At 42.6% G+C, this 26,362-nt stretch overlaps 1 protein-coding gene and 1 pseudogene across 2 annotated transcripts in view; both read left to right on the top strand.

Moving 5' to 3' along the window:
* Positions 1-26,362, top strand: part of KCNAB1 (potassium voltage-gated channel subfamily A regulatory beta subunit 1) — a 451,035-nt gene that overhangs the window by 416,010 nt on the left and 8,663 nt on the right. For both annotated transcript variants that reach the window (XM_004003226.6, XM_004003225.6), the window contains exons 9-12: positions 10,942-11,027; positions 11,697-11,817; positions 12,909-13,003; positions 22,862-22,982. In XM_004003226.6, the coding sequence (XP_004003275.1) occupies positions 10,942-11,027; positions 11,697-11,817; positions 12,909-13,003; positions 22,862-22,982 (423 nt within the window). The remainder of the gene's footprint in view (positions 1-10,941; positions 11,028-11,696; positions 11,818-12,908; positions 13,004-22,861; positions 22,983-26,362) is intronic.
* LOC105605210 (BAG family molecular chaperone regulator 4-like) lies at positions 15,019-18,214 on the top strand (annotated as a pseudogene).

The raw sequence follows: 26,362 nt of genomic DNA, 5'->3' as shown, positions 1-26,362 counted from the left end.
CCCAAACTCACCTTCATCGAGTCAGTGATCCCATCCAACCATCTCATCCTCTGTCATCCCCTTCTCCTCCCGCCTTCAGTCTTTCCCAGCATCAGGGTCTTTTCCAAGGAATCAGTTCTTCGCATCAGGTGGCCAAAGTATTGGAGTTTCAGCTTCAACATCAGTCCTTCCAATGAATATTCAGGATTGATTTCCTTTAGGATTGACTGGTTTGATCTCCTTGCAGTCCAAGGGACTCTCAAGAGTCTTCTCCAACACCACAGTTCAAAAGCATCAATTCTTTGGCACTTAGCTTTCTTTACAGTCCAACTCTCACACCCATACATGACTACTGGAAAAACCATAGCCTTGACTAGACATATTTTTGTTGGCAAAGTAATGTCTCTGCTTTTTAATATTCTGTCTAGTTTGGTCATAAGTATTCTTCCAAGGCAGAGAAGGCAATGGCACCCCACTCTAGTACTCTTGCCTGGAAAATCCCATGGACGGAGGAGCCTGGTGGGCTGAAGTCCATGGGGTCGAGAAGAGTCAGACACAGCTGAGCGACTTTGATTTTTCACTTTCATGCATTGGAGAAGGAAATGGAAACCCACTCCAGTGTTCTTGCCTAGAGAATCCCAGGGACAGGGGAGCCTGGTGGGCTGCCGTCTATGGGGTCGCAAGAGTCGGACACGACTGAAGCAACTTAGCAGCAGCAGCAGCAGCAGCAGCATTCTTCCAAGGAGCAAGCGTCTTTTAATTTCATGGCTGCAGTCACCACCTGCAGTGATTTTGCAGTGATTTCAAAAATAAAGTCTGCCACTGTTTCCACCATTTTCCCATCTATTTTCCATGAAGTGATGGGATCAGATGCCATGATCTTCGTTTTCTGAATGTTGAGCTTTAAGCCAACTTTTTCACTCTCTTCTTTCACTTTCATCAAGGGGCTCTTTAGTTCTTCGCTTTCGGCCATAATGTTGGTGTCATCTGCATATCTGAGGTTATTGATATTTCTCCTGGAAATCTTGATTCCAGCTGTGTTCACCCAGCACAGTATTTCTCATGATGTGCTCTGCATATAAGTTAAATAAGCAGGGTAACAGTATACAGCCTTGATGTGCACCTTTTCCTATTTGGAACTAGTCTGTTGTTCCATACTGGACATGCATACAGATTTGTCAAGAAGCAGGTCAGGTGGTCTGGTATTCCCATCTCTTGAAGAATTTTCCACAGTTTGTTGTGATCTACACAGTCAAAAGCTTTTGCGTAGCCAATAAAGCAGAAGTAAATGTTTTTCTGAAATTCTCTTGCTTTTTCTAACATCCTGCGGATGTTGACAATTTGATCTCTGGTTCCTCTGCCTTTTCTAAATCCAGCTTGAACATCTGGAAGATAACGGTTCATGTACTGTTGAAGCCTGGCTTGGAGAATTTTGAGCATTACTTTGCAAATGTGTGAGATGAGTGCAGTTGTGCAATAGTTTGAACATTCTTTGGCATTGCCCTTCTTTGGGATTGGAATGAAAACTGACCTTTTCCAGTCCTGTGGCCACTGCTGAGTTTTCCAGATTTGCTGGCTTATTGAGTGTAGCACTTTCACAGCATCATCTTTCAGGATTTGAAATAGCTCAACTGGAATTCCATCACCTCCACTAGTTTTGTTCATAATGATGTTTCCTAAGGCCCACTTGATTTTGCACTCCAGGATGTCTGGCTGTAGGTGAGTGATCACACCATCATGATTATCTGGGTCATGAAGATCCTTTTTGTATAGTTCTGCTATGTATTCTTGCCACCTCTTCTTAACATCTTCTGCTTCTGTTAGGTCCATACCATTTCTGCCCTTTATTGTGCCCGTTTTTGCATAAAACATCCCTTGGTATCTCTAATTTTCCGGAAGAGATCTCTAGTCTTTCCTATTCTATTGTTTTCCTCTATTTCTTTGCATTGATTGCTGAGGAAGTCTTTCTTATCTTTCCTTGATTCAAATGGGTATATCTTTCCTTTGCTCATTTGCCTTTGCTTTTCTTCTTTTCTCAGCCATTTGTAAGCCCTCCTCAGACAATCATTTTGCCTTTTTGCAATTCTTTTTCTTGGGGATGATCTTGATCACTGCCTCCTGTAAAATGTCACAAACTTCCATCCATAGTTCTTCAGGCACTCTGTCTATCAGATCTAATCCCTTGAATCTTTTGTCATTTCCACTATGTAATCGTAAGGGATTTGATTTAGGTCATACCTGAATGGTCTAGTGGTTTTCCCTACTTTCTTCAGTTTAAGTCTGAATTTGGCAGTAAGCAGTTCATGATCTGAGACACAGTCAGCTCCCTGTCTTGTTTTTGCTGACTGTATAGATCTCTGTTCGTTTTTAAGGCAAACCGTTCAATATCACCATAATTCGACTCTATGCCCCAACCAGTAATGCTGAAGAAGCTGATACAAGACCTTCTAGAACTAACACCTAAAAAAGATGCCCTTTTCATTATAGGGGACTGAATGCAAAAGTAGTAAGTCAAGAGATACCTGAAGTAACAGGCAAATTTGGCCTTGGTGAACAAAATGAAGCAGGGAAAAGGCTAACAGAGTTTTGCCAAGAGAACACACTGGTCATAGCAAACACCCTCTTCCAATAAAACAAGAGAAGACTATACACATGAACATCACCAGATGGGCAATACCAAAATCAGATTGATTATCTTCTTTGCAGCCAAAGATGGAGAAGCTCTATATAGTCAAGTCATTCATACACATCATAAATTATAGTCATCAATGTATTAAATGCAAAGGGATGAACAGACCCGCACACAAGGCATCACACATTCACAAACATACAAGGCAGTCAATTAAGTGAATGCCCTGTTATTTTTTTGTCCCCAGCCTACCTTCTCCCACAATGTACTATGCACAAGCCTTGCAGGATAACTAATCACAGAACTTTAAAGCTAAAAGTGGCCTTACATACTACCTACTGAGATCCTGCCCAAGCAATTATCTTTCTGAGTCTCAGATTTGTCATCAATAAAATAAAGATGAAAATATTACCCACCTAAACAGTTATTATAAGGATATAAGTTAATATAAGTTATTATATGCTCAGTTAATATCAGCCTGGTCATTTGTGTTGAAGAAACTGAGATTCAGCAAGGTTGGAGAACATGTCCAACTTCATGACAGTGATGAAACAAAACCCAGAACCCAGAGTCTCCTGTGTGCTCTGGAAGGCAGATGGAGCCAGGCCTGTCCTCAGACAGCAGGCAAACCTTTAAGGCTAAACATGGCATCACTCCACTTATGGATCCAGGTTTCCATTCCAGTGATAAAAGATGGTCCTCTATCTGCTGATGCTCAGCTGAGCCAAGATGGTAAATGATTGACAGAGATCCAGGAGGAAACCTCTAAGTCACAGAGCATGAGTATAAACCACCACCACAAGCTTTTGAAGTTGAATAAGTAAATAAACAGCTGAAGTTTGATAAACAACAAACAAACAGCTGGTCTGGGGTAAAAACTGTTTTTTCTCCTCTGATGAAACCGAGTCCCTACATTCTACCAGTGCCCCAGCCTCCACTGCAGTCCACTCCCCTTGAAAGAGAGCAACCATTTTTGGCCTCTAAAAATGGAAATTGTGTTTGGTTAAACCTAATATGTGTGAATTAACCTATGGCATGTTAGTATTTTAAAGTGGCGCTTTGCTTATTAGGGACTCTTCTTTCTTTTCTTTTCTATTTTTTAAATCATGAAAGTATGATAACACATTTACAGGCAACTCGGAAATAATAAAATTACATATATGTTACAATTTTTATTTTGTGTATTTACTCTCAGCATTTTGTAAGCATAACTGAAATATTTATAATTGTTAGTAACATCTGCGCTTTCAATTATGCCTTAAAACAATGAACTCCTAGCCTGTTTCCTCATCGAGTAAGAAGCTGCCCTGAATTATCTCTAAGGTTTCTATTGTTTTTATCATTATGTGTCTGTATGGCCAGATTTAGTATATTTTATTTGATCAAAAAACTAATTTGTGCCTATTTGTATCTTTAGTCCCTATGGTTTGTTGTTTATGCAGTATACCAACTTACATACAACTTTCAAAGTTCTAGGAAAAATTTCACGTGAAAAAGGTTTAACATGAACAAATATTTTCTGCATGTTTTAGTTACTCAGGCATGGGGGCCAATTTAAAAAGTAAACATATTTATCAGCAAGTTTCTTTCACTCAAAATAAGTAGTTTCACTTAGCCCTTTCACATAAAATACCTATTTTTAAACAGAGATGACCTGTTACTGAATGAAGAATAACAACTTAAAAAAATATATAAAATGTTAAAATCTGAGCTTATTTGAGAAGAAACAACCAGGCCCACATCCTGCTTACTTGTTACTCAGTTTGTGTTATTCTTTTAGAGTCACCAGTTGGTCTACATACATTATCTCATGTCAAGCTTTGAAGGAATTCCACAGGATCAATACATCCTCACTTCACAGATGGAGAATGGGATATTCAGGGAAACAAACTCGACCTGTAGCTTTCATAGTCAGTTCTGTGCCAAGGATCCAGGAAATAAGAGACAGAGAGCTGTCTGTGAACTGTGGGCTAAATAGTAATGATGGTTTCAGCATGGAAAGCTGGAGAAGGCAATGGCACCCCACTGCAGTACTCTTGCCTGGAGAATCCCATGGACGGAGGAGCCTGGTAGTCTGCAGTCTATGGGGTCGCTAAGAGTCAGACACGACTGAGCGACTTAACTTTCACTTTTCACTTTCTTGCATTGGAGAAGGAAATGGCAACTCACTCCAGTGTTCTTGCCTGGAGAATCCCAGGGACGGGGGAGCCTGGTGGGCTGCTGTCTCTGGGGTCGCACAGAGTCGGACACGACTGAAGCGACTTAGCAGCAGCAGCATAGAAAGCAGTGCACGGGAAACATTTAACCAAGTTTTCCCATAGTTTAGAAGTGTTTCTCAAACACTGAGATTTGAGAGCTAATGAAAATAATACAAAGGCCCGGGCTCAGAGAAGTAGGCTAGGACCTGGATTTCTCTGTTTTCTTCAAATTATTCAGATTTGATTCTAATTCATACTACAATGTATACAAGGTTATGTACATGCATGCATGTCACCTGTGAGGATGGTGGGGATGGTATAAATCAGTAATTCTTAACCTTTGTGTGTGTGCCAAGTCGCTTCAGTTGTGTCCGATTCTTTGCAACCCTGAGGACTCTAGCCCACCAGGCTCCTCTGTCCATGGGATTTTCCAGGCAAGAATACTTGTAATGGGTTGGCATTTCTTAACCTTTAGTTTGCACTAGAATTGTCTGTGAGTGGCTTTAAACACAGACTGCTGGGCCCCACCCAAGCCCCAAATTTGAAATTCAGTGCACCTGGGGTGCCTCCCTGGTGGCTCAGACTGTAAAAAATCTGCCCGCAATGCGGGAGACCTGGGTTCAATCCCCGAGTTGGGAAGATCTCCTGGAGGAGGGCAAGGTAACCCACTCCAGTACTCTTGCCTGGAGAATCCCATGGACAGAGGAGCCTGGCGGGCTACAGACCACGGGGTTGCAAGGAGTCGGACTCGACTGAGCGACTAAGCACACAGCACAGCACAGCATCTGGGGTGAGGCCCTAGGACCTGCATTTCTGACAGGTTCCCAGGGGCTGCTGCTAGGGGTCCCGGGGCCACACTTTAGGACTAGCAGACAAGCACAGCGACTCTAAACCCGGGCTGCACATGCAATCATCTGGGATGAGTTTTTAAAATCTTGATGCCTGGCTTCACCCCCAAAGATTCTGATATAATAGACCTTCTGTGGAGCCCGGATAGTGTCGTTTTCCAAGCTCCCCAGGTCCTTTCGTGTGCAGTCAGAGTTGAGAGCCACTCGTGCTGAAGCTTCCTGGAAAAGCGGGGAGTCTGGGCAGCGGGAGCCACATTCAGTCCCGAACTGCCAAACTGAATCAGTTTGTTTGTCTGCATGTCCTTTCCCAGAGGCGGATGGAAGCAATGCACTAGAGGAACTCCCTAACGTCATTTTCCCCACTCAGAACTGATGCTCCGACTGGGATGCTTTAAAAATGCTTTTCCGTGGTAGTCAAGTAAAAGCTTTTAGACACCCTTTGATTTTTTTTCTTAACAATGCTGCCCTCTAGTGTCCTTTAGTAGAATCGTGTTAAAACCCACCTCAGCTATCAGTACAGTGACTTCCTGCTAGAGAACTACAGTGACTTCCTGTTAGAGAGCTAAATAACTTGGGGGATTTTTCTCTGACTTAAAAAAAAAATGAACAAATTTAATATGCATTAAACTAAATTTTACTTTGTGGCCACATGGATCTCCATCTGCTGGCTCTCCATTCTCTGCATTCCTCCCTGCATTCTGTGCAGCAGCCTCCTCCTCCTCCCAGAGTCCTCTCTGCATTCCACCAGCCCTTCCCTGCAGAATCAGCAGCCAGCCTTATCGCGGAGCAAAGAAATCGCCCTCAGCTAAAGTGCCTGGGGCATGGGGGCATCTTGCATAGGCTCTTCCACACTCAGAACTGTTCCTTCTCGCTTTTTCCTCACTTCGTACCTCGTTTTCACTTGATTGAGAGTTTATTGTGTGCTATGCTGTGCTGTGCTTAGTTGTTCAGTCGTGTCCAGCTCTTTGCAACCCTATGGCTCCTCTGTCCATGAGATTCTCCAGGCAAGAATACTGGAGTGGGTTGCCATGCCCGCCTTCAGAGGCTCTTCCTGATCCAGAGATCAAACCCATGTCCCTTACATTTCCTGCATCGACAGGCAGGTTCTTTACCACCAGCACCACCATTCATCAAACACGGTCTCCCCTGTCTTGCTCTGATGACTTCTCCAAACCTCCCAGGGTCGCACCATCTTGCTTGAAGCGTCCTTCCCACTCCAGGGGTTTTGTCCTCCATCTCACTCTGTCCAGTCTCTCCCTCTCCATTCTCCCCAGTCTCCTAGCCCACATCCTCAGGTAAATCCTCTATCTAGATTACTCTCAGTGGCATATAGGCTTTCTCTTGCATCTTTCAGTTTTAAAATAAAAATCTCCTTTATCCTAAATACCCACTTCAGCTGCTACCCTCTTTCTCTGCTCCATTCATTTCCTAACTTGAGTCCACCCAGGTTGTCTCTAATACCTTCCCTTCCTCATGCCCATTCTTCAGTCAGCTCCAGCCTGGCCTTGGTCCAAATGCACCAAGGACACTGACAACACTCTTTTCAGGGTCTTCATTGACCTCCATCGTTCTGTGCCTTTCTGATTCAAATGCTCACATGTTCCAATCTTTGGGCACAGGTCCTCCCGCAAGCCCTCTCCATTCTTGATTCCAAACGCTCCCCCTCTGGCTTCCTTCCTGCTCCTCTGGCTGCCAATGACCCCAAACCCCACAGTGTACCCTTCCCAACTCCTGATTTGGCTCTTTGAAACTTTTGTTTTCTCTGGGCAGACTTCCCTTACATAGTCTCATTCACTCATGGATTTAAACACAATTAATAGACTGTTGATGAACAAATAGCTCACCTCCAGCCCAGGTTGCTCACATATCATTATCCAGTTATCTCTACTCGACATCACCCCTCTGTCTCTCACAGGCATCTCTATTTTTGGCATGTCCTAGATGGCTGGATGGCACCGCCGACTCGATGGACATGAGTTTGAGTGAACTCAGGGAGTTGGTGATGGACAGGGAGGCCTGGCGTGCTGCGATTCATGGGGTTGCAAAGAGTCGGACACAGCTGAGCGACTGAACTGAACTGAATTGAAGAAGGACCCTGACTCTTCCTGCCAAACCTGTTCCTCCCTCAAGCTTCCTTGATTCCTCCTTTTCCTCACTTGCCACATACAGTCCTTGGGGATTCTATCCACAAAACAGATTTTGATCCATTCATGTCTGTCTTTGCTACCACCTCCTGATTTCAAGCCTCTTATCTCCTTCCAGGAATGCTACAGTAAACCTCCTAATGATCTTCCTGCTTCCTCCAGCCCTCGCCTCACAACATGGTCAGATAGTGTTCTGAAATATATACTGCATCATCATTCCCTTACTTAGAAATATTAGTGACTTCCCATCCAGCCCTGAATAACAGACACGGTGTGCCCTCTGCCAGCTTCATCTTGTAGCCCTGCCTTCCTTCCTGACTCAGCTTCCTCCACCATGGCTTACTGATTGTGAGGTTCACCAAGCTCTGTCTGGCCCCAGGACCTTGACACATGCTGCCTAGAATGCTCTTCCCTTGTTCTTCACCTGACTGGTGCTTTTTTATTTTGTATGCCTAACCATTACTTCTTCTTTGACCAACTATATATGTCTTCCTCCTCATTCCTGATCTCAGCCCCCTATTTGCTTTCTTCATAACACATTACATTTTGTGGTTACCTACTTGTTTACATCTCCATCTTCCCCACTCAACTCTGAACTCCCTGAGTCCAGGAGCTTTGTATCTGTCTTACTCACAGATGAACCCAGTTCCTGGCAAATATTAGGCTGTTAGTACATTACATGAAATAAGGGAATGAAGGAATGGGAAGCGTCACAACCTCCACTCCACCCTACCTGCTGTTGTCAAGACCTCGGTGACTCCCACATGGCCAAGCCACTGGACCACGTCCTGTGCTTTTTTTTTTTTTTTTACTTTACAATATTGTATTGGTTTTGCCATACATCAACATGAATCCGCCACGGGTGTACATGTGTTCCCCATCCTGAACCCCCCTCCCACCTCCCTCCCCATACCTTCCCTCTGGGTCATCCCAGTGCACCAGCCCCAAGCATCCTGTATCCTGCATCAAACCTAGACTGGCGATTCGTTTCTTACATGATAGTATACGTTTCAATGCTATTCTCCCAAATCATCCCACCCTCTCCCTCTCCCACAGATTCCAAAAGACTGTTCTATATATCTGTGTCTCTTTTGCTGTCTCACATACAGGGTTATCGTTACCATCTTTCTAAATTCCATATATATGCGTTAGTATACTGTATTGGTGTTTTTCTTTCTGGCTTACTTCACTCTGTGTAATCGGCTCCAGTTTCATCCACCTCATTAGAACTGATTCAAATGTATTCTTTTTAATGGCTGAGTAATACTCCATTGTGTATATGTACCACAGCTTTCTTATCCATTCATCTGCTGATGGACATCTAGGTTGCTTCCATGTCCTGGCTATTATAAACAGTGCTGCAATGAACGTTAGGGTACATGTGTCTCTTTTCAGTTCTGGTTTCCTCGGTGTGTATTCCCAGCAGTGGGATTGCTGGGTCATAAGGCAGTTCTATTTCCAGTTTTTTAAGGAATCTCCACACTGTTCTCCATAGCTGTGCTCATCTTATTTGATTATGGATTAGAGACAGGGGAGTGTCTTGGGTTCATTTATTCCCTGTTAACCTGTCAGTGTTTACCAACATGTCTGACTCGCCACAATATCTCCAGCACCCAGTACAGCAGACTCCTCATAAATCCTGTTGGTTGAATGAATATCTCAGCTCTGAATGAAACAGGATGTAAAAGGAAAGGGAAGTAGTACAATGATAGAGAGTTCCAAAGAGAGAATACTTAGGGGCAGATATTTAAGGAATGGCTTTGAATTTCCAGAAATGTTAGCACACGTATTCATTTCTATTTAAAGACAAGAAAAATGTTTCTTGTAACTTTTTGTGCCTCGTTTGCTTTGTAAAGGAAGAACTATCTTCATAGATTTGGTTGTTGAGTAATACACTGATATTTAGTAGTCTTTCTCCAAGGAGGAAAAATATTTTCTTTACATGCCAAATTCTGCCTCTGTTGGGTAGACTCTGGTGAGTAAAAGCATTCCCATCTTCCAAACAAAGACCAAGGGCAATTTAAAATGCTTTATGTAAGTCAAACAAGCAAGGAAGCTAGGACCCTAACCCTCACTGTCTCATTCCAAATCCTGTCCCTGATCAATTAAGACAGTGCTTGCTGGTGAGAAATAAAATAACACATCTACTCAATTAAAGTTTGAGACAAGAATTTGATTCTGCTGAAGAACATGTGACCTACCAGGTATTATCAGTAGGGTAAGAAAGGCCCGTGACCTACAACCCTTTGAAAGTGTGAAATGACCTGGCTTCCTGGGTGTTTGGCTGACCTAGTTTGTAGAAGAAACCCAACCAAGTCTGTGACCTTTCACTCAATTGAACTTGAGGCTCTCCATGCTCTCTGGTTCTGTAAAATGTTGGCTCGTTCCAAGAGGATTAGCTCAACTCCACCCCGCTGGGAAGAGATTCATTTTCCTGTTTAGGAAATGTGATGTCTAGCTGAAAGAGGCTGATGAGCAAACAGGGTGGGGCCACATGGAGCTCCAGGTGAGATGCATGACATGGGTGTCTTAGAATGAAGTTTGGTCCAAAGTAGTCAAGGACAGGGTGTGCCAGTGTGGGCTGGGAGCCGCTGGGGCTTCAGCTGTTTGTTCAGCCTTTAACACGTTTATCTTTCTGCTAAACACATTGTTATTGAGTCATCTCTATTAACCAACAACCCTGCGTGAGGCTTAGCTCTGTAAATCCAACATACAAAGACAGGACTTCTATCCTCAATGACCTTCCATTCTACAAAGTCAAAACAAATGCTTTCTCTTACTTCTCACTTTACTGAGCAAGGAACCCAGGTTCTGAAAGAGGTGAATAATGTGTTCTTTTATCCAGCCAGGAATGCTGAAGCAATAAAAGTAAAGGAAGAGCTTAAGGTGGCCATTCTTTTTTTAATATCATTTCATATTGTTGCTACAAACTGAAAATGGAAAGTCCATTAACCCAAAAGTATCATCCACCTCCAAACCATGAATATTTTATGTTAGACTATTATGTTATCACCAGTGTCAAGGTAATTATACTAATCCAACAAATAACTGCATTAAACATCTAAGCTTTGGGCAGGAAAAGAAAAAAAAGACTATATAACTTTGAAAAATATATGTAATGCTATCTCTTTGGCTTTCCATAGAAATCGTTCGCGCCATGACACATGTGATAAACCAAGGAATGGCCATGTACTGGGGAACCTCTCGCTGGAGTGCCATGGAGATCATGGTAATTCCATTTCCATTTTTAAATGACCACTGAGTACCTATTTTTATTTGTCAGACATCATGTACAAGTTGTAAGACCTTTTGCAAACTTTCTTCACAATCACAATGGCACTAGAATTCTATGATCAATTTCATCATTGTAGAGATGGATATGGGGGCAGGGGATGGATCTTATCAGCTCAGAATACAACATGGAGAGTGCAGGTCTCTAACAGGAATCATGTTTTAGCATGTTCTTTGGTGTAGTTTGGTAGTAAGAGAGTACATTTCTCCGCTAATGAGACATATGACACAATATTCCAGGTTTTTGTTATGTATTAAATAATGGTACTATTCATAACATGCTAATTATAGATCATTTTTATATTATATATTAGTTAAGTTTTATTTCATTAGGAACCTAGAAATAGTTAAACTATGTTTTCTTTGTAATAGTTCATAATTCACACTTTGACTAACTTTCCCTGGACTTTACTCATTCCAAAACCTCCCCAAAAATAATTTCTTGATTTGGTATTTCTTAGTGAAATTGATGGTCATAACTTTGCTTATTATTTGACAATCTAGATTTTCTTGGTTTGTATTCATTTCACTGAAATGAATTTTTTTCGTGCACACAGACTTATTTTTCATCAGAAATAAACTCAGTTGCAATTTTATTTCACTTTAGGAAGCCTACTCTGTAGCAAGACAATTCAACATGATTCCGCCAGTCTGTGAACAAGCTGAATACCACCTTTTCCAGAGAGAGAAAGTAGAGGTTCAGCTACCAGAGCTCTACCATAAAATAGGTAATCTTCACAATCAAATTGACTCATTATCTTTAATAAGAGGATCAGGGATCCAGAAAAAAAAAAAAAAAGGTGTGACTGAAATGCTTTCCTAAACGTTCCTAATTAATGTAGGGATTGTCAGCACTGTGCATTCCAGAAACTAGAAGAAATCAAAAGGACCTGTATGCAATCTCTGGAGTATCATTCATGAAAGCCAAGCAGAGCTGGCAGACAAGCTGTTCTCAGTAGGTGTTCAAAAAAAATGCATGTAGAATGAAAGGAAGAAATAATGAATAAACCTGTTTTTCATAGGGTAGTTGCTCTAGCCAAGAATGCATCTCTGAGTGGGTTTCCCCCAAATTATGGATTTATACATCTGTATCTCCTACTCTGCCTGGAACTGAGTCAGAAGGGGAATTGAAGAATGGCAGACAAGTCAGGGACACAAGTTTGTGTAGGTACACATGATGCCAAAGGGAGGGAAATATATATATACAACATGTACACAAGAATTTCGGATATCAGAAAACTTAAGCGACATTTTCAGGCATATTTATCAAAACAGGTTCCAGAGATAACTTTTTCATAAGAAATGGGGGTTTACGTGAGAGGGAAAATGCTGGGTAAGAGAAAAGGATAAGAACATTTCGACAACCTAACAGTGGTCGTTATGGCTATCACTGTGTGTTCATTGTGTGTTCTCCGTGCACCGGGCACTGTGCTCCTCCTTCGACCAGGCACTACTGAGGCACTGCGTGAACAAGTGAACCACTGAATTTTTGTGCAAGCAAAAGTGCTTATCTCCGAGTGTAAAAAGAAACGTAAATTTGGGGCATCAGAAAACTATGGATAAGCCACATTTTCGGGCTTGATTATATGCCCTGCTCCCTATCACCAACAGTGCACAGTTGATGGGCTTATGTTAATAAAAATGAAGCACACAGTCTGTAAATGCCTAAACTTTAATGGAATGATTTATGCTGATATTAACTCATATATCTGGCCAGCTTTTCCCCATAACTAACCAGGTCCTTTCTGAATACCCACTCACTCACTTTTGATCCCAGTTTGCAGAAGTAACTTGTTAAGGTTTTTTTTTCCTTCTATAGGAGTTGGAGCAATGACATGGTCTCCACTGGCTTGTGGCATCATCTCAGGAAAATATGGAAACGGGGTGCCTGAAAGTTCTAGGGCTTCGCTGAAGGTATTTTCCTCCACCTCTAGGAAAGAGTCTGGGCATGGGAACGAGGGAGAAAAGGAAACTGAACAGAAGAGCGCAGCAGCAGCATGGGGCTTCCTGGCTCAGGCCGAGTGTGGCCTCAGCCTGGCAGGCATCCCCGGGCAGTCCCCCAGCCCTCTGGGGGTCCCTGCTTCTGGTCAGGCATCAGTGCAGAAAGCTCCCCTCCTCTGCGGACCGGGAGAGATGCCCAGTGACCAGGTTGGATTCGTAGGACTCAATTTCCTACACTTATTTATTCTTATATTAAAGAAGGCATTTCATTCCTCCTTTGACACCGACAGAAATGTAAAATCCATCTTCTATATAAGAGGATCTCATTTTACTTTTCTTAACAAAATTTAAGCCGTAGAGGTTTAATCCATATGGGGCAAATTGGTTGTACTTGAGTAGGTTTGAGGTTGGTTGACACTTCTTAATATGTGAAGGTGGGGGTAAAGGAGGGAAGGTTTGGGGCAGATACAGAGCCAAGCATCCATCACTGAGGCTTAGGGCTGGCGTTCGCATAAATCAATTCTGGCTGCTGAGTTTTGCCGCTTAAATTCATCTCTGAAGAGTAAAGATATTCAAGATCACTGACATAAAAGTAACCTTCATTCAGAACATCTTGATGATTAATTTATTGGAGAGTACTCCAAACATCTCTCCTTGTTAATAACAACATGTCTGTTTTTAAAAACTTGAGAGAATGTGTAATAACATTAGAATCACAAATTACTCTGTAATGTCAAGGGAGAGAGAATATTGGCATTTTTAAAATTCACACTTGCCAAATGCCCCCAAAAGGAAGCAGAAGTCTGACACAGCCTCTTGCTTCCATCAGCACAAAGTTAGTACAAGGACAACTCAAGTTAAGCCTGAACCACCAACCCTTTAATCAGTGTGGCTGGAAACACTGTGCGCTTCCCCAGTCAGGACCTTCTCCAGGCTCTAGGTCTATCACTTTTCTTTCTGCTCTAACAGGTGACCTATTAGTGTGTTTGTTCTCTAAGATATTATATATATTTCCTAAAACATGGTGACATGGTCCTGCTTCTAGTTTGCATTATTACACTGATTATCCTAGAATATTAAATATGGTCTTCTGTCTGAAAAAATCAAAAGTTTTGAGTAAGTTAGCAAGGAAAAACTAAAAGCATTTTAGGAAAGAAGGGATAAAAGGAGGATGGCAAGAAAAGCATTGAAAATTGTGATTTTAGCTGAGCACCTACTGCTTGCCAAGCACTGGGATAAGTGTTTGTTTTTTACCTCCTTTTATCCTCACAAAGATAAATGGATACAGATGGCTTTTAGTCAGTTGTAGCTAAGGATGTAAGTTTTCTTACATTCTTTCAGACTTTCTGAAAAACTCAAAGTGCTTCCATATACATGGAGTGTTTGTTCTCAGACTGTCCTTATAAGAGGGTAAACCTTTTCCAGATGCAGAAACTGAGAACAAAGATATTAGATAACAATCCAAGGGCATAAACTCATAATAAAGTTAGCAGTAGAACCCAGGTCTCCTGGCTCTCAGTTCCTCTCCCTAAAAGCATTTTTGTTTCCCTTCAAATTAATGTTTTTAAATGAGGAAGAAGTAGCAGCACTGTATTTGGAGTATATGATTGACTGATCTCCATCACTGTTTGAGAAAAGCTTACAAATAGCTGAAAACCTGCTTAAAATGCACTAACTAAAGGGGGGGTAGGGGGGAGTTGCAGAATATTTGAAGGTAGCTAAGCCCAAAACCAACTCAAAAAATATTTCTTGTTGACTCTTTAGCATTTATTGAAGCATCCTTACCAATAAGCATTAAAGAGTCTCCAAAGGTAAAAGGAAGGTAAAAGGAAGGTAAAACAAAGCACACTTCTAAATTCATCAGCCTAAGTGCTTTCTTGACTAATATATGTACACTTAGAAAAGCCACTTGAGTAACTAAAGCAAAATTAATGTCACTAATAATAATGTTGTGTGTGTGTGTGTGTGTGTGTGTGTGTGTGTGTATCTCAACCTTAAGAGTGAGCGAGAATTCTAATAGTAAAAACTTTTTTTTTTTTTTTTTTAATGAAGCATGTCGACCTTGAGGTGCTCAGGCTACGGCCCCAAGGACGGCCCGACTTATGGCCGCTCCTACGGGCCTGGGGGTGGAGATGTGCTGGTGGCCCTGCCTCCGCCCATCCACCCGCCGCGCCCCGAGCCTCCCCAGCCTCCCATTTCCAGGCGGGGGCGCGGGGGCGGCCCAGCGGAGACCACCTGGCGGGGGAAGGCGGAGGAGGCGATGGTTACTACGAGTCTGGAGGCGCCTGGTCAGAGCCGGGTTGTGCTGGCGGAGGCCACCGGGAGCAGCCACCATATCCTAGTTACAGTTCTAACTATTGGAATTCTGCTGCCCGACATCGGGCTCCTTACCCAAGTACACAGCCTGTAAGACGGGAAATGCAAAGCCAGAGTGTGAATTCTTATACAAATGGGGGATATGGCCCACCATACCCCACTGGCCCGGGGACAAATAGTGCCTCATACCCTGGGGCCTATTTCACAGCTGGGTATGCTCAGACCAATTACTCCACAGAGGTTCCAAGCACTTACCGTTCAGCTGGCAACAGCCCAACCCCAGTCTCCCGTTGGATGCACCCCAGCAGGACTGCCAGACTGAAGCACCCCCTCTTAGGGGGCCAGGTTCCAGGATATCCTGCTCCACAGAACCCTGGAATGAACGTACCCCATTACCCTTATGGGGATGGTAATTGTAGTGTTCCAAAACCAGGACCACCCATACGACCCCAGGAGGACTCATGGCGCCTCCAGGGGCTTATGGAATGGGAACCCAATACCTCTGGCCTTCAGCTGTGCCCACAGGATCACCGGGGAGTCTCTACACGAACAAAGCACTTCATCGTGGCCTAGCAGGGGTCTCCTCAGCCAGCTCCTTCACCGCCACTCCCACAGCCTAAGGACTCCTCCTACACCTACGGCCAACCAGATCAAGGCATGAGCCAGCACAACTTTCCTTGCAGTGTCCATCAGTACAGGAGTCCTCATCAGTGAACGATGACAGTTCGGCGCTTTTGGATTCCCAGGTCCAGTATACTGCCGAGCCTCATCTCTACGGTAATGCCACCCACGAACATCCCAGCACTCAAGACCAGGGTAATCATCTTGCTGAAGAGTGTTTATCTTCAGATGAAGGGACTCCCCCAAGCATTAAAAAAATCACATATGTGCTGGAGAAGGTCCAGTATCTTGAGCAAGAAGTAGAAGAGTTCATAGGAAAAAAGACAGACAAAGCCTACTGGCTTCTGGAAGAAATGCTAATCAAGGAACTTCTGGAACTGGATTCAATTGAAACTGGGGCCAGGACTCCGCCGGGCAGGCCAGGAAAGAGGCGGTTTGTAAAATCCAGGCCATACTGGAAAAATTGGGGAAAAAAAGGGATTATGAAGGGATTTAGAACAAAGGAGAAGCCTGTTACTAACTCGACCAAAGAACTCTTGATTTTGGTTAATTACCCTCTGTTTGAAATGCCTGTTGACAACAAGAAGCAATACATTCCAACTTTCCTTTGATAGAAAGCTTGAAAAACTGGTAAAGGACTTGGAAGAACAGTTGGGTTATGAGTTATTTTCAGACCAGTGAATGTAATAGGGAGCTCTCGGGTTATCCGTAATCCCAAGTAGACTCGCTTGGTAAGAAATATATGGGTGTTGTTGGCAAGCTGCTTCTTATCAGCAGGAGGGCAATTGGAAATTGCACCCCACTCCAGTACTCTTGCCTGGCAAATTCCATGGATGGAGGAGCCTGGTAGGCTGCAGACCATGGGGTCACTAATAGTCGGACATGACTGAGTGACTTCACTTTCACGTTTCACTTTTATGCATTGGAGAAGGAAATGGCAACCCACTCCAGTGTTCTTGCCTGGAGAATCCCAGGGGCGGCAGAGCCTGGTGGGCTGCCGTCTATGGGGTCGCACAGAGTTGGACACGACTGAAGTGACTTAGCAGCAGCAGCAGCAGCAACAGTCTCCTCAGAAACCTACAGGAAAAGATTGGACATTCTTATGACAGGCTCTGTTTTTTTAAAACATCTGGATAACCTGTCACATTTTTGTATATTGTAACTGCTTTCACCATACACTTTGTGTGTAAATTACAGCTGGGACTTTAGCCCCCTTGGACCTCTGTTTTGTTTTGTTATTTGCAGTTCACAAATATAATATGATTCTCTTAAAAAAAAAAAAGAGCTAGGCAAATAGATAAATAAGATGGCAACTTTCACCTTCCCCCAAAATAGAATGGTTGGTATTTCACACTGGCTATTTTAAGTTACACCAATAAAATAAAGATGCTAATATTTTATTTCGGTTGTAAACATTGAACTGTTAGGATAAATAAACTGAGTATTAAAAAAATACCTATCTTTTAGAAATAATACTACCCATGTGGCTTTCTTGGAGGCTGCATGTGGCCCACCACTGTTCAAAGACTTCTAAATCAGTGTCATCGGCACTGACTTCACTGCTGAGCTAAACACCACTACTTCTTCGTGTCTGTTAGACACTGCCACATGGCTATCCACACTCCCCAAAACCTGCCGAGAATCCTCAGTGAACAGTGCCTCCACCCGTCCCTTGGTCATCCCAGTCTGAAGCCAAGGCATTATCTCAGTCTGCCTCTCCTCCCTAAGTCTTATCCAGCAGGACACCAACTCCTCCAGTCCACATCCTGACCTCAGTGGTCCTTCCCTTGCACCACCCTTGTTTAGATCATCATCATTTCTTTCCTGGTTTGCCATAATAACCTCCCATCTAGACTCTCTGATTCACCCCTCTTTTTCAACTACCCACCAATTATCTACTATCCATATTAATTATGTGACCAAATATCTTTCTAAAAGGTTAATCTGACTATATCATAACCCTGCCCTAAATCCTTAATGACTTCCCAATATTGAATACATGACAAAACCTAAAAACCCACAGAAAAGTGTTCAAGGAAATACTCTTGGAGTCTTAATTGAGCCCATTTTTCCATTCTTGTCTCTCCCCAAATCATATTAGTTCATTTTTTCACCCAAATGCACTATACTTATTTTTGCCTCCCAGAAATGCCCTTCTTTTTATCTGGCCGTGGAAAGCCATCTCTAAAGACAAAGCTTGGTTGTCTTCACTCTTTGAAGCCTGTCCTTACTTTGCAAAACTTCAGTTATTGGTACCTTCCTCTAACATTCCACAAATACTTCTTACAGAGTCTTGGAATCCTCTGACTGCAAGCAACAAAACGCAGTTCAACTTTATTTAGTCAAAGAAGGGAACACATAGACAGACACTCCCTGGGAAAGATGGAGTGGGATGGCCTCAGTGGTGACTCTATCCATAGATTTGCCCATTGTCAGGATTCTCCATCTCCTCTGTTTCTCTCCACACATGTCATTTTCTGGTACTACAAATGGGTCTTCTTCATGAGCCCAGGAACAAGAAAGCTAGCGACTGTCAGGCTTACATCCTTAAAGGCATATAACCTGAGAGAAAAGAGAATTTTCTTTAACAGCTTCGGGGCAGAGAAGACTGGCCAAGCTTGGGTCAAATGGCAACCTAGTAGACCAGTGACAGGGGCCCAAAGGACAAGGTGCTGTGACTAGTTCATGGCTTGCACTGATGGTGGGATATTTCCCATAAAGAAGCAGTACGAACATAGCTTCTGAGGAAATCACTGAGGGGTTACCCCAACTACAAAACACTTCTCAAGTTATCAGACAATGATTCATGAATACCTTTAGGATAGAAACTGAAACTTACTCACATAACTCACCACAGAGCCTGGCACATGATAGGTACTCAACAATTGTTTCTTGAATGAATACAATGAGCCATAACCAAGGATCAACAATGTCTGATCAAGAGACCAGGTGAAGTGAAGTGAAGTGAAGGGAAAGTTGCTCAGTCGTGTCCAACTCTTTGCAACCCCATGGACTATATGGGATTCTCCGGGCCAGAATACTGGAGTGGGTAGCCTTTCCCTTCTCCAGGGGATCTTCCCAACCCAGGGATCGAACCCAGGTCTTCCACATTGCAGGCGGATTCTTTACCAGCTGAGCCACAAGGGAAGCCCAAGAATACTGGAGTGGGTAGCCTATCCCATCTCCAGTGGATCTTCCCAACCCAGGAATGGAACCAGGGTCTCCTGCATTGCAGGCGAATTCTTTACCAACTGAACTATCAGAGACCAAGTGAGCAGCTTTTAAATAAAAAGTTTAAATACAAATGAAAAGTGCAATAAATTTATGGACAGTTCTTCCCTATTATTAGGAAAATACATTATAGAAAAAAAAAAACAGAAAAATATATACCTTTTTGTCAACGGGAAAGAGGAACATGCAAACATAGGTGGAGCAAAGGAATGGGGAGAGGGACAGCCCAAGAACTCCAGGTGTTCACATTAAGAAACTAAGGATATTTTCACATTATGGTGCAATTTCAGAAGGAAAAATTTTAGCCACCAGCATTTTACCTAGACATTTTTACCTCAATAATGAAGACTTTGCTGCTCTTTTGAGCCAAGGACTTCAATTGTTTACCTAGAAATAGTCAATGATCTTGAATGCTAAATTAGGCCCAGTAATGAAATGTGACTGATTCTGTCCATGACTTTACAGTTGCTGCCCAAGTTCCAGGCTGGGATTAACTGACAGCCAACCAGGGTGTTTGGGGTATATCTCACAGGCTGTTCCCATCCTGTTATGGTTACCTGTAAAATGTCAGTCACAGAGACAATGGCCACAGCATTACAAGATGGCAAAGAAACAGGCTTTAGGATATTTTAAAGAATTTTGTGACTTATGTATAAAAGTAATAGCTCAGTAATCTATTGAGAAGAAAGCTCATTCAGTTGTTCCTTTGGCAAATATTTACTGAGTGTCTAGTCAGTGCTGAGCCCTGTGCTGAGGAGACCGATGAATGAGACAGTCTCAACCCTAAGGAGTAACTCAGGGACTTGTTGGAGACAGACATGAGAAGGGGTGAATTATGAAACTATGTGGAATCCACAAGCACCGTGGATACACATAGGGCTGCCAGTCGAGTCATACTGCATTAAGGAGGAAGTGTCTGCATTCAATCTGAAAAATTGAAGACAACTATTTTTACTCCGTGGAATCCTGGTTTCTCAGATCCTTTCCTCATCGCCATATTGGCTGAGCCCCTCCTCTGTGTCAACCACTGTGTCAAGACTGGAGATGCTGACACGAACAAGAAGCCATCCCTGCCTTCCACTTAGAAAGAACAATCAGCATGTAATCAAATCACTGGACGAATAGGATTAAGCAATATAATAGGAGTGGGAGACGAAATATCATCTTTTGATTCATGGACTACTGCCTGCTGTCCACAAGCTGGGTTTTTTATTGCACACAACCACACCTCTGGTCAACCTTCTTACCAAAAACACTGGTTCACTTCCATATGTAATTGAAATTTTAGTTAAGCGTCATCTCCTCCCTGTGCAAACATTTTCCCATTTGTAAAACCGTTAAAACTATTTATTTCCAAAACACATTTGTTTCCTTTGGTATGAGGGAAGCAGTGTAAATACTAAGCATCTACTTTTACAAAACCCTAACCTGCTTATGTTTCCCAGTGATTAGAGCAAGATTTATGTTGAGGGTAGAGAGAAAAGTACTCAATAAATGAATGTTTGGTATTTGTTATTTTTAGAAATCTTCCTCTCAGAGCTTCCATGGTGGCTCAGTGGTAAAGAATCTGCCCGCCATTGCAGGAGACACAGGTTCGATCCCTGGTCCAGGAAGATCACACATGCCACATGGCAACTAAGCCCATGGGCTGTAACTACTGAACCTGTGCTCCAGAGCCCAGGAGCTGAAATTACTGAGTCCACATGCCACAGCTACTAAAGTCCCACATTCTAGAGCCCGTGCTCCATGATAAGAGAAGCCACCACAATGAGAAGCCTGCACACAGCAATGAAGACCCAGCACAGCCAAAAATAAAAAAAAGAAATTAAATTTAAAAAAGAAATCTTCCTCTCATTATGGAGTGTGTATGTAATGCAAACATTACATTCACACATGCACACACACTCAACACACATATCCAACTTGTAACTCAATCTTAAGAATAAAAATGTGTGGCTGATAAGATTTAAAAAACTGGAATTTCATAAGATTGATAAATCAGTCAGTTATTCTTTATGTGTGTGGTATATACTGAAACCTGAGGAACTGTCCTAGTAGTAAAAAGCAATAACTGAAGAGGCTTTTGGCTATTGGTTTTCAAGCTTTTTTTTTTTTCTTTTCATTCGAATAACAGACATACTGGTCCCTTGAAAGATGTTATGAGATTGAAATGAGGATGGGTGATATTTTTCCCCTTGAGGACAGTAGAAAGTAAGTTCAGGGACTTTCTGATGTACCCAGCATGCTGCTGGGGAAGTGTTGATTGCTCTTAACTGTCCACCTCATCACTGCTGGCACCAGCCATCAACTCCAGAAGATGCCCCCAGGCTGTGCTTCCTCCTGGAAGAAGCTGAGGTCTCTGGAGCTGAGACTGGGAAAACTCTTGGCCATTTTGCTAAGTAAACTTCACGTAAGGAGCCAGACCATAAGCCTCTGAGATCTGGAAGAGAACAAAACTGGGTGTGCTTGTTCTTTCCTCATTTCATATCTGCAAAATCATTCCAGAAATCACAACAAAACAATGCGGTTGCCTTTTTCTTTGGAAATACTGTCTTGTAATGATGAAAAAGATACTTGAAAGCCAGCAGCCTACTGAAATCACGTGGGTGGAGATTTGGTGATGACTGCCCAGCTTTCTGCTGCCTTTGAGACGGAAAAGGTCTGTGGTGGCAACTATGTCACAACACACACAATGGAGGAAGTCCACTTTGCCACACAGGGGACCGTTCTTATTATTGTCACTAAAACAGACGAACATTCTTACAAACATTCTTTTCCTTTGGGTGTTGCTGTGCAGTGCTAGTTTTGTACATAAGAGTCTGTTGCTCCTTGTTTCATAGTAAGAGCAGAACCTTCTGGAAAATAGGGCATTGAGAAGTTCTAAAAGATTTCTTTCCTTACATTTAGGAAATTAGGCACACTTTATGGGCTACATCAGAGCCAGCCTTGTCTTATAGGTTTTAAAGATTAGTTTCCCATTTACCTTTATAAGCATCCTTGCCTTTTTAAGTTTCAAACATTATACAAAAATGTAATACACATTTGGGAAAGTTTTTATCCACTTTAAAAATGTACTGGTACCTATCAGTTATACTATTCACATGTGCTTCTAGAAAGGAGTGGAGAAAGCTAACAATAAAACTGCATTAAAAGAATATAGGAGAGACTAGGAGTAAATTGAAGGCAAGAGGGAGAAAGACAGCTACAGCAAGAATGTAACATAATGACTTCCTTTGGGCAGAAAGCTTGGCATCCAATTTTCTGCACAAAAAAAGAAACATAATAGACCTTGGTGAAATGTAAATACCTTCCCCCTCAACTACCCACCTACATTCTAATGGCTATCACAATAAGAACCATCTTTTCCAGACGGGATATAATTGATTATATGTCAGGATTTTAACAACTTTTGTACATGTCGATGAATTTGAATGGTGAGCTTTAGACAAAATCAATCCGTCTTGAATCAATAAATAAGGTGCGAGACCCCGGGGAACATTTCTTTGCATGAAGACATAGGCGTCCTTGTTTGTATCAAACAGAAAGGTCAGGGCCAAGAAGACTCCGGAATTCACCACAAGGCTCTTATATTTAACAGAGTTGACAGTCTTTGCATCAAACCCTTACCAGACATTAACACTGAAATGTTCTTCTTATCTCTAGTGCTACCAGTGGTTGAAGGAAAGAATTGTGAGTGAAGAAGGGAGAAAACAGCAAAACAAGCTGAAAGATCTTTCCCCGATCGCAGAGCGTCTGGGATGCACGCTACCTCAGCTCGCCGTGGGTGAGAGAGTCACTGGGGAGGGAGGCCCTGCTGGGTCACAAACAGTGACAGCATTCTCTATTATTGATCACATCTCTCACATGGTAAAATACCTAGTGTAGGGGCAGACAATCTCTGAAGCAAACACTCCCAGTTAATTCTATTGAAAATGAGGTTTTGCAGAGTTCCTCAGAGTGTTCCACATGCTGAAACACTTTTCTCACTTCCTGTCCTTTCCCTTATAAGACAGTTTAAACAAGAACATGAGCGTCAGTGAAAACGCACACATCCTCACAGTGTCAAGGGTGAGCATCCCCGAACTCTGTGGTGACATCCACTGCTTGTGGCTCAGTTTCCTTCCCTGTTGAAGCTAAGGCAGGGTTGGTGAGAGGCTGAGGAGCAGAGCTGTGACTGAGGCCAAGCCACTGCCACATGGAAAGCCTATCTTAGGGGAGCCTTCTGAGGGCCATGAAGATGATTCTTCTGACACTGTGGAGTCAATGAAAGGTCACGGTCACTGGTGACAATTGAAAACCGCATTGCATCAGAACAGTCCCAGAGAAATACAATGTGCATCATTTGTTTAACTTTTAAATTTCCAGGAGCCATGTTAAAAAAGTAAAAGAGAAATAGATGAAATTAATTTTTAAATGGATCACATTTAATACGATATGGCCAAAATATTGTCATTTTAACATGTAATAAATATAAAAAGCTTATTATATTTTTTATAATAATATTTCACACACTTTCCTGCAAAATCCAGAGTGCATTTTGTACCTATAGAACATGTCAATTCAGGCTAAACACATTTCTGATGTTCAATAGCTGCAAGTGGTGAGAGACTGTGAATTAAACAGAAAAGCTAGATTTTCAGTTCCCTCGCTGAGGAGTATCTGCCAGGCTCTGTGATAAGCTCTTTATGCTCATCATCCTGTGTCCATAATTGTCAGAACAATCCCACAAAGTATATACTGGTCCTAGACCTATTCCTCCATCACAGATGTTAATGGCATTTACCTACTGTTATCACCCCTTTACCGGAGAAGGCAATGGCACCCCACTCCAGTACTCTTGCCTGGAAAATCCCATGGATGGAGGAGCCTGGTAGGCTGCAGTCCATGGGGTCACTAAGAGTTGGATACGACTGAGCGACTTCACTTTCCCTTTTCACTTTCATGCATTGAAGAAGGAAATGGCAACCCACTCCAGTGTTCTTGCCTGGAGAATCCCAGGGATGGGGGAGCCTGGTGGGCTGCTGTCTATGGGGTCGCACAGAGTCGGACACGATTGGAGTGACTTAGCAGTAGCATCACCCCTTTACAAATGGAGAAGAGGCTGAAAAAAATTCATGTGGTAGCTGTGAGAAGAGAATAAAATGGGTATAGATTCTAGAAAAAATTCACAAGGAGTAAGAAATTGCAGGAACTGGGATAAATCAGTTACAGTGAACCAATGAGATAAAAAAGTTCAAGATAAGTTTTGTGCAAATAAAATAACAGAATATTTGTTAAATGCTTGACCCTTCTGATATTAGAAGGCAGGAGGATCATAGTTGGCAGTAGTCACAGAAAGATGGAAATAGAAGGAGGCGTTGGGGGGGGGGGAGACCATCTACCTAAGTATATGTATGACTATTGCTTTAACCCTCTCTTCTAAAAAACAGATTATATTTAATGTGATTAGTTAGTATCCCTAGAGCTTTAATGAATGCAGTAACAGGTATTAGCTATTGACCATAGCAAGTTATTTAACTTGCTATCAGTTTTATCATCTGTAAAATGGGTATAATAGTATATATCTTGCAAATGTGTTGAGTAAAAGGAAATTATATATGTAAAGCAGCGTAGGCTCAGTAAATAACTAGTGAAGATGAGAATGAAGATGATGATGGTTTTGCAAAGAATCAGACACCCTGCGCTAAAACTGTGTCCACTCTTAGCCATCATATATGGTCAGAGGTATAGGCACAAAGAAAAACACCTGTTCTTAAACCATAGCCATAAATATGGTTGTTAGGTGGTAACATGAAAGTGAGTATTGAGTATAGCTCTGAAAGAGACAGAAGAATACTGTCTTTCTAAAGAGAAAATCTTTACAACATTTAGACTTTCACTATGTCAGATGTACATGACTCTTTACAGAGTCTGAGTTTAAGTTAAAACATACTTTTTTCCTTTTCCTCCCTCTGTGCCCCCAGGTGTTTTTCTTGCCTGTCATTTTTTTTCTTTTCTTTGTAAACAAGTAGTTTTGTTTTTAACCACAGAACTCTCAAACTGAGAGGGAAATTATTTCCAGGCATATTACATTTGATCTAGTAGAAGTGTGGGGGAAGGGGAGATCCTCTGGCAGAAAACAAGCTACTTGAGCCCAACTGTGGGCTGGTTCCCACGTCTCACATCTGCACAGCAGCCAGCATGCACACTTTGTTCATAAAGAGGCACTCTGGATGTGCCTGTAGGTGACCCCTGAGTAGATGCTGATTATCCAGAATCATCTGTTACCCCTGGTGTTGGCCAGCCCTGCCCAGTGATTTCTCCTACGCCTGGCTGCCCACAGGGGAATCAGCTGTTGCTGACATCAAGTAGTTTATTGGCAATAATTTTCCCAGTGCCCTGCTCAGAACTTCCACAAGTGCCAAAAAAGAGTTCTAAGTGCAAAGCAGGAAATAAAGCAGCCAAAAAAAAAAAAAAAAAAAAAAAGCCTGGGATCACTTGGCTTGTTGCCTTCATCAGGCATTATTTTGCCCATGTGGAAGGATTTAGTGATTGCCTTAAAAGGTCTGAGCATGGTAACAGCTTAACAGCATCAGTTGGTAGCACAGCCTGAGCAAACAGAGGGAGGAGAGCTCTTAAGGGATGCCCATCAATTATTCACGCCCCCATTTACTCAACCAACATCTAATAAGCACCTACTCTGTGCAGGTGCTGGGCTGGGTGCTGCAAATAACACACATCTCACTCTCTGGCGGACAAGTCAAGAAAGTAATGGATAATTTTAACACAGTGTGATGATAAAATGTGTTAGTCACTCAGTTATGTCTGACTCTGTGTCCCCATGGACCATGTAGCCTGCCAGTCTCTTCTGTCCATGGAATTCTCCAGACAAGAATACTGGAGTGGGTTGCCATTCCCTTCTCCAGGGGATCTTCCCAAACCAGGGATCAAACCGTGTCTCCTGCATTGCAGGCGTATTCTTTACCATTTGAGCTACCTGGGAAGCCCAACTGAGAAGGGCATTGTAGCGGTGGGAGGAGGGAAGTAACATGTAGGGGTGCCAAACCCAGCCTGGGACTCAGGGAAGGACTTTGGGAGAAGGCTGTGCCCATGAGGAGTTCCAAATGATGAAGTAGATATTAATGAGGCAAAGGCACATTCCAGACCAAGGGGACCGCTTAAGCC

The sequence above is a fragment of the Ovis aries genome, chromosome 1, assembly GCF_016772045.2.
Source record: "Ovis aries strain OAR_USU_Benz2616 breed Rambouillet chromosome 1, ARS-UI_Ramb_v3.0, whole genome shotgun sequence".
Taxonomy (NCBI): domain Eukaryota; kingdom Metazoa; phylum Chordata; class Mammalia; order Artiodactyla; family Bovidae; genus Ovis; species Ovis aries.
Note: the sequence above shows the minus strand (reverse complement) of the source record. Positions and strands in the feature narration are given on the sequence as shown.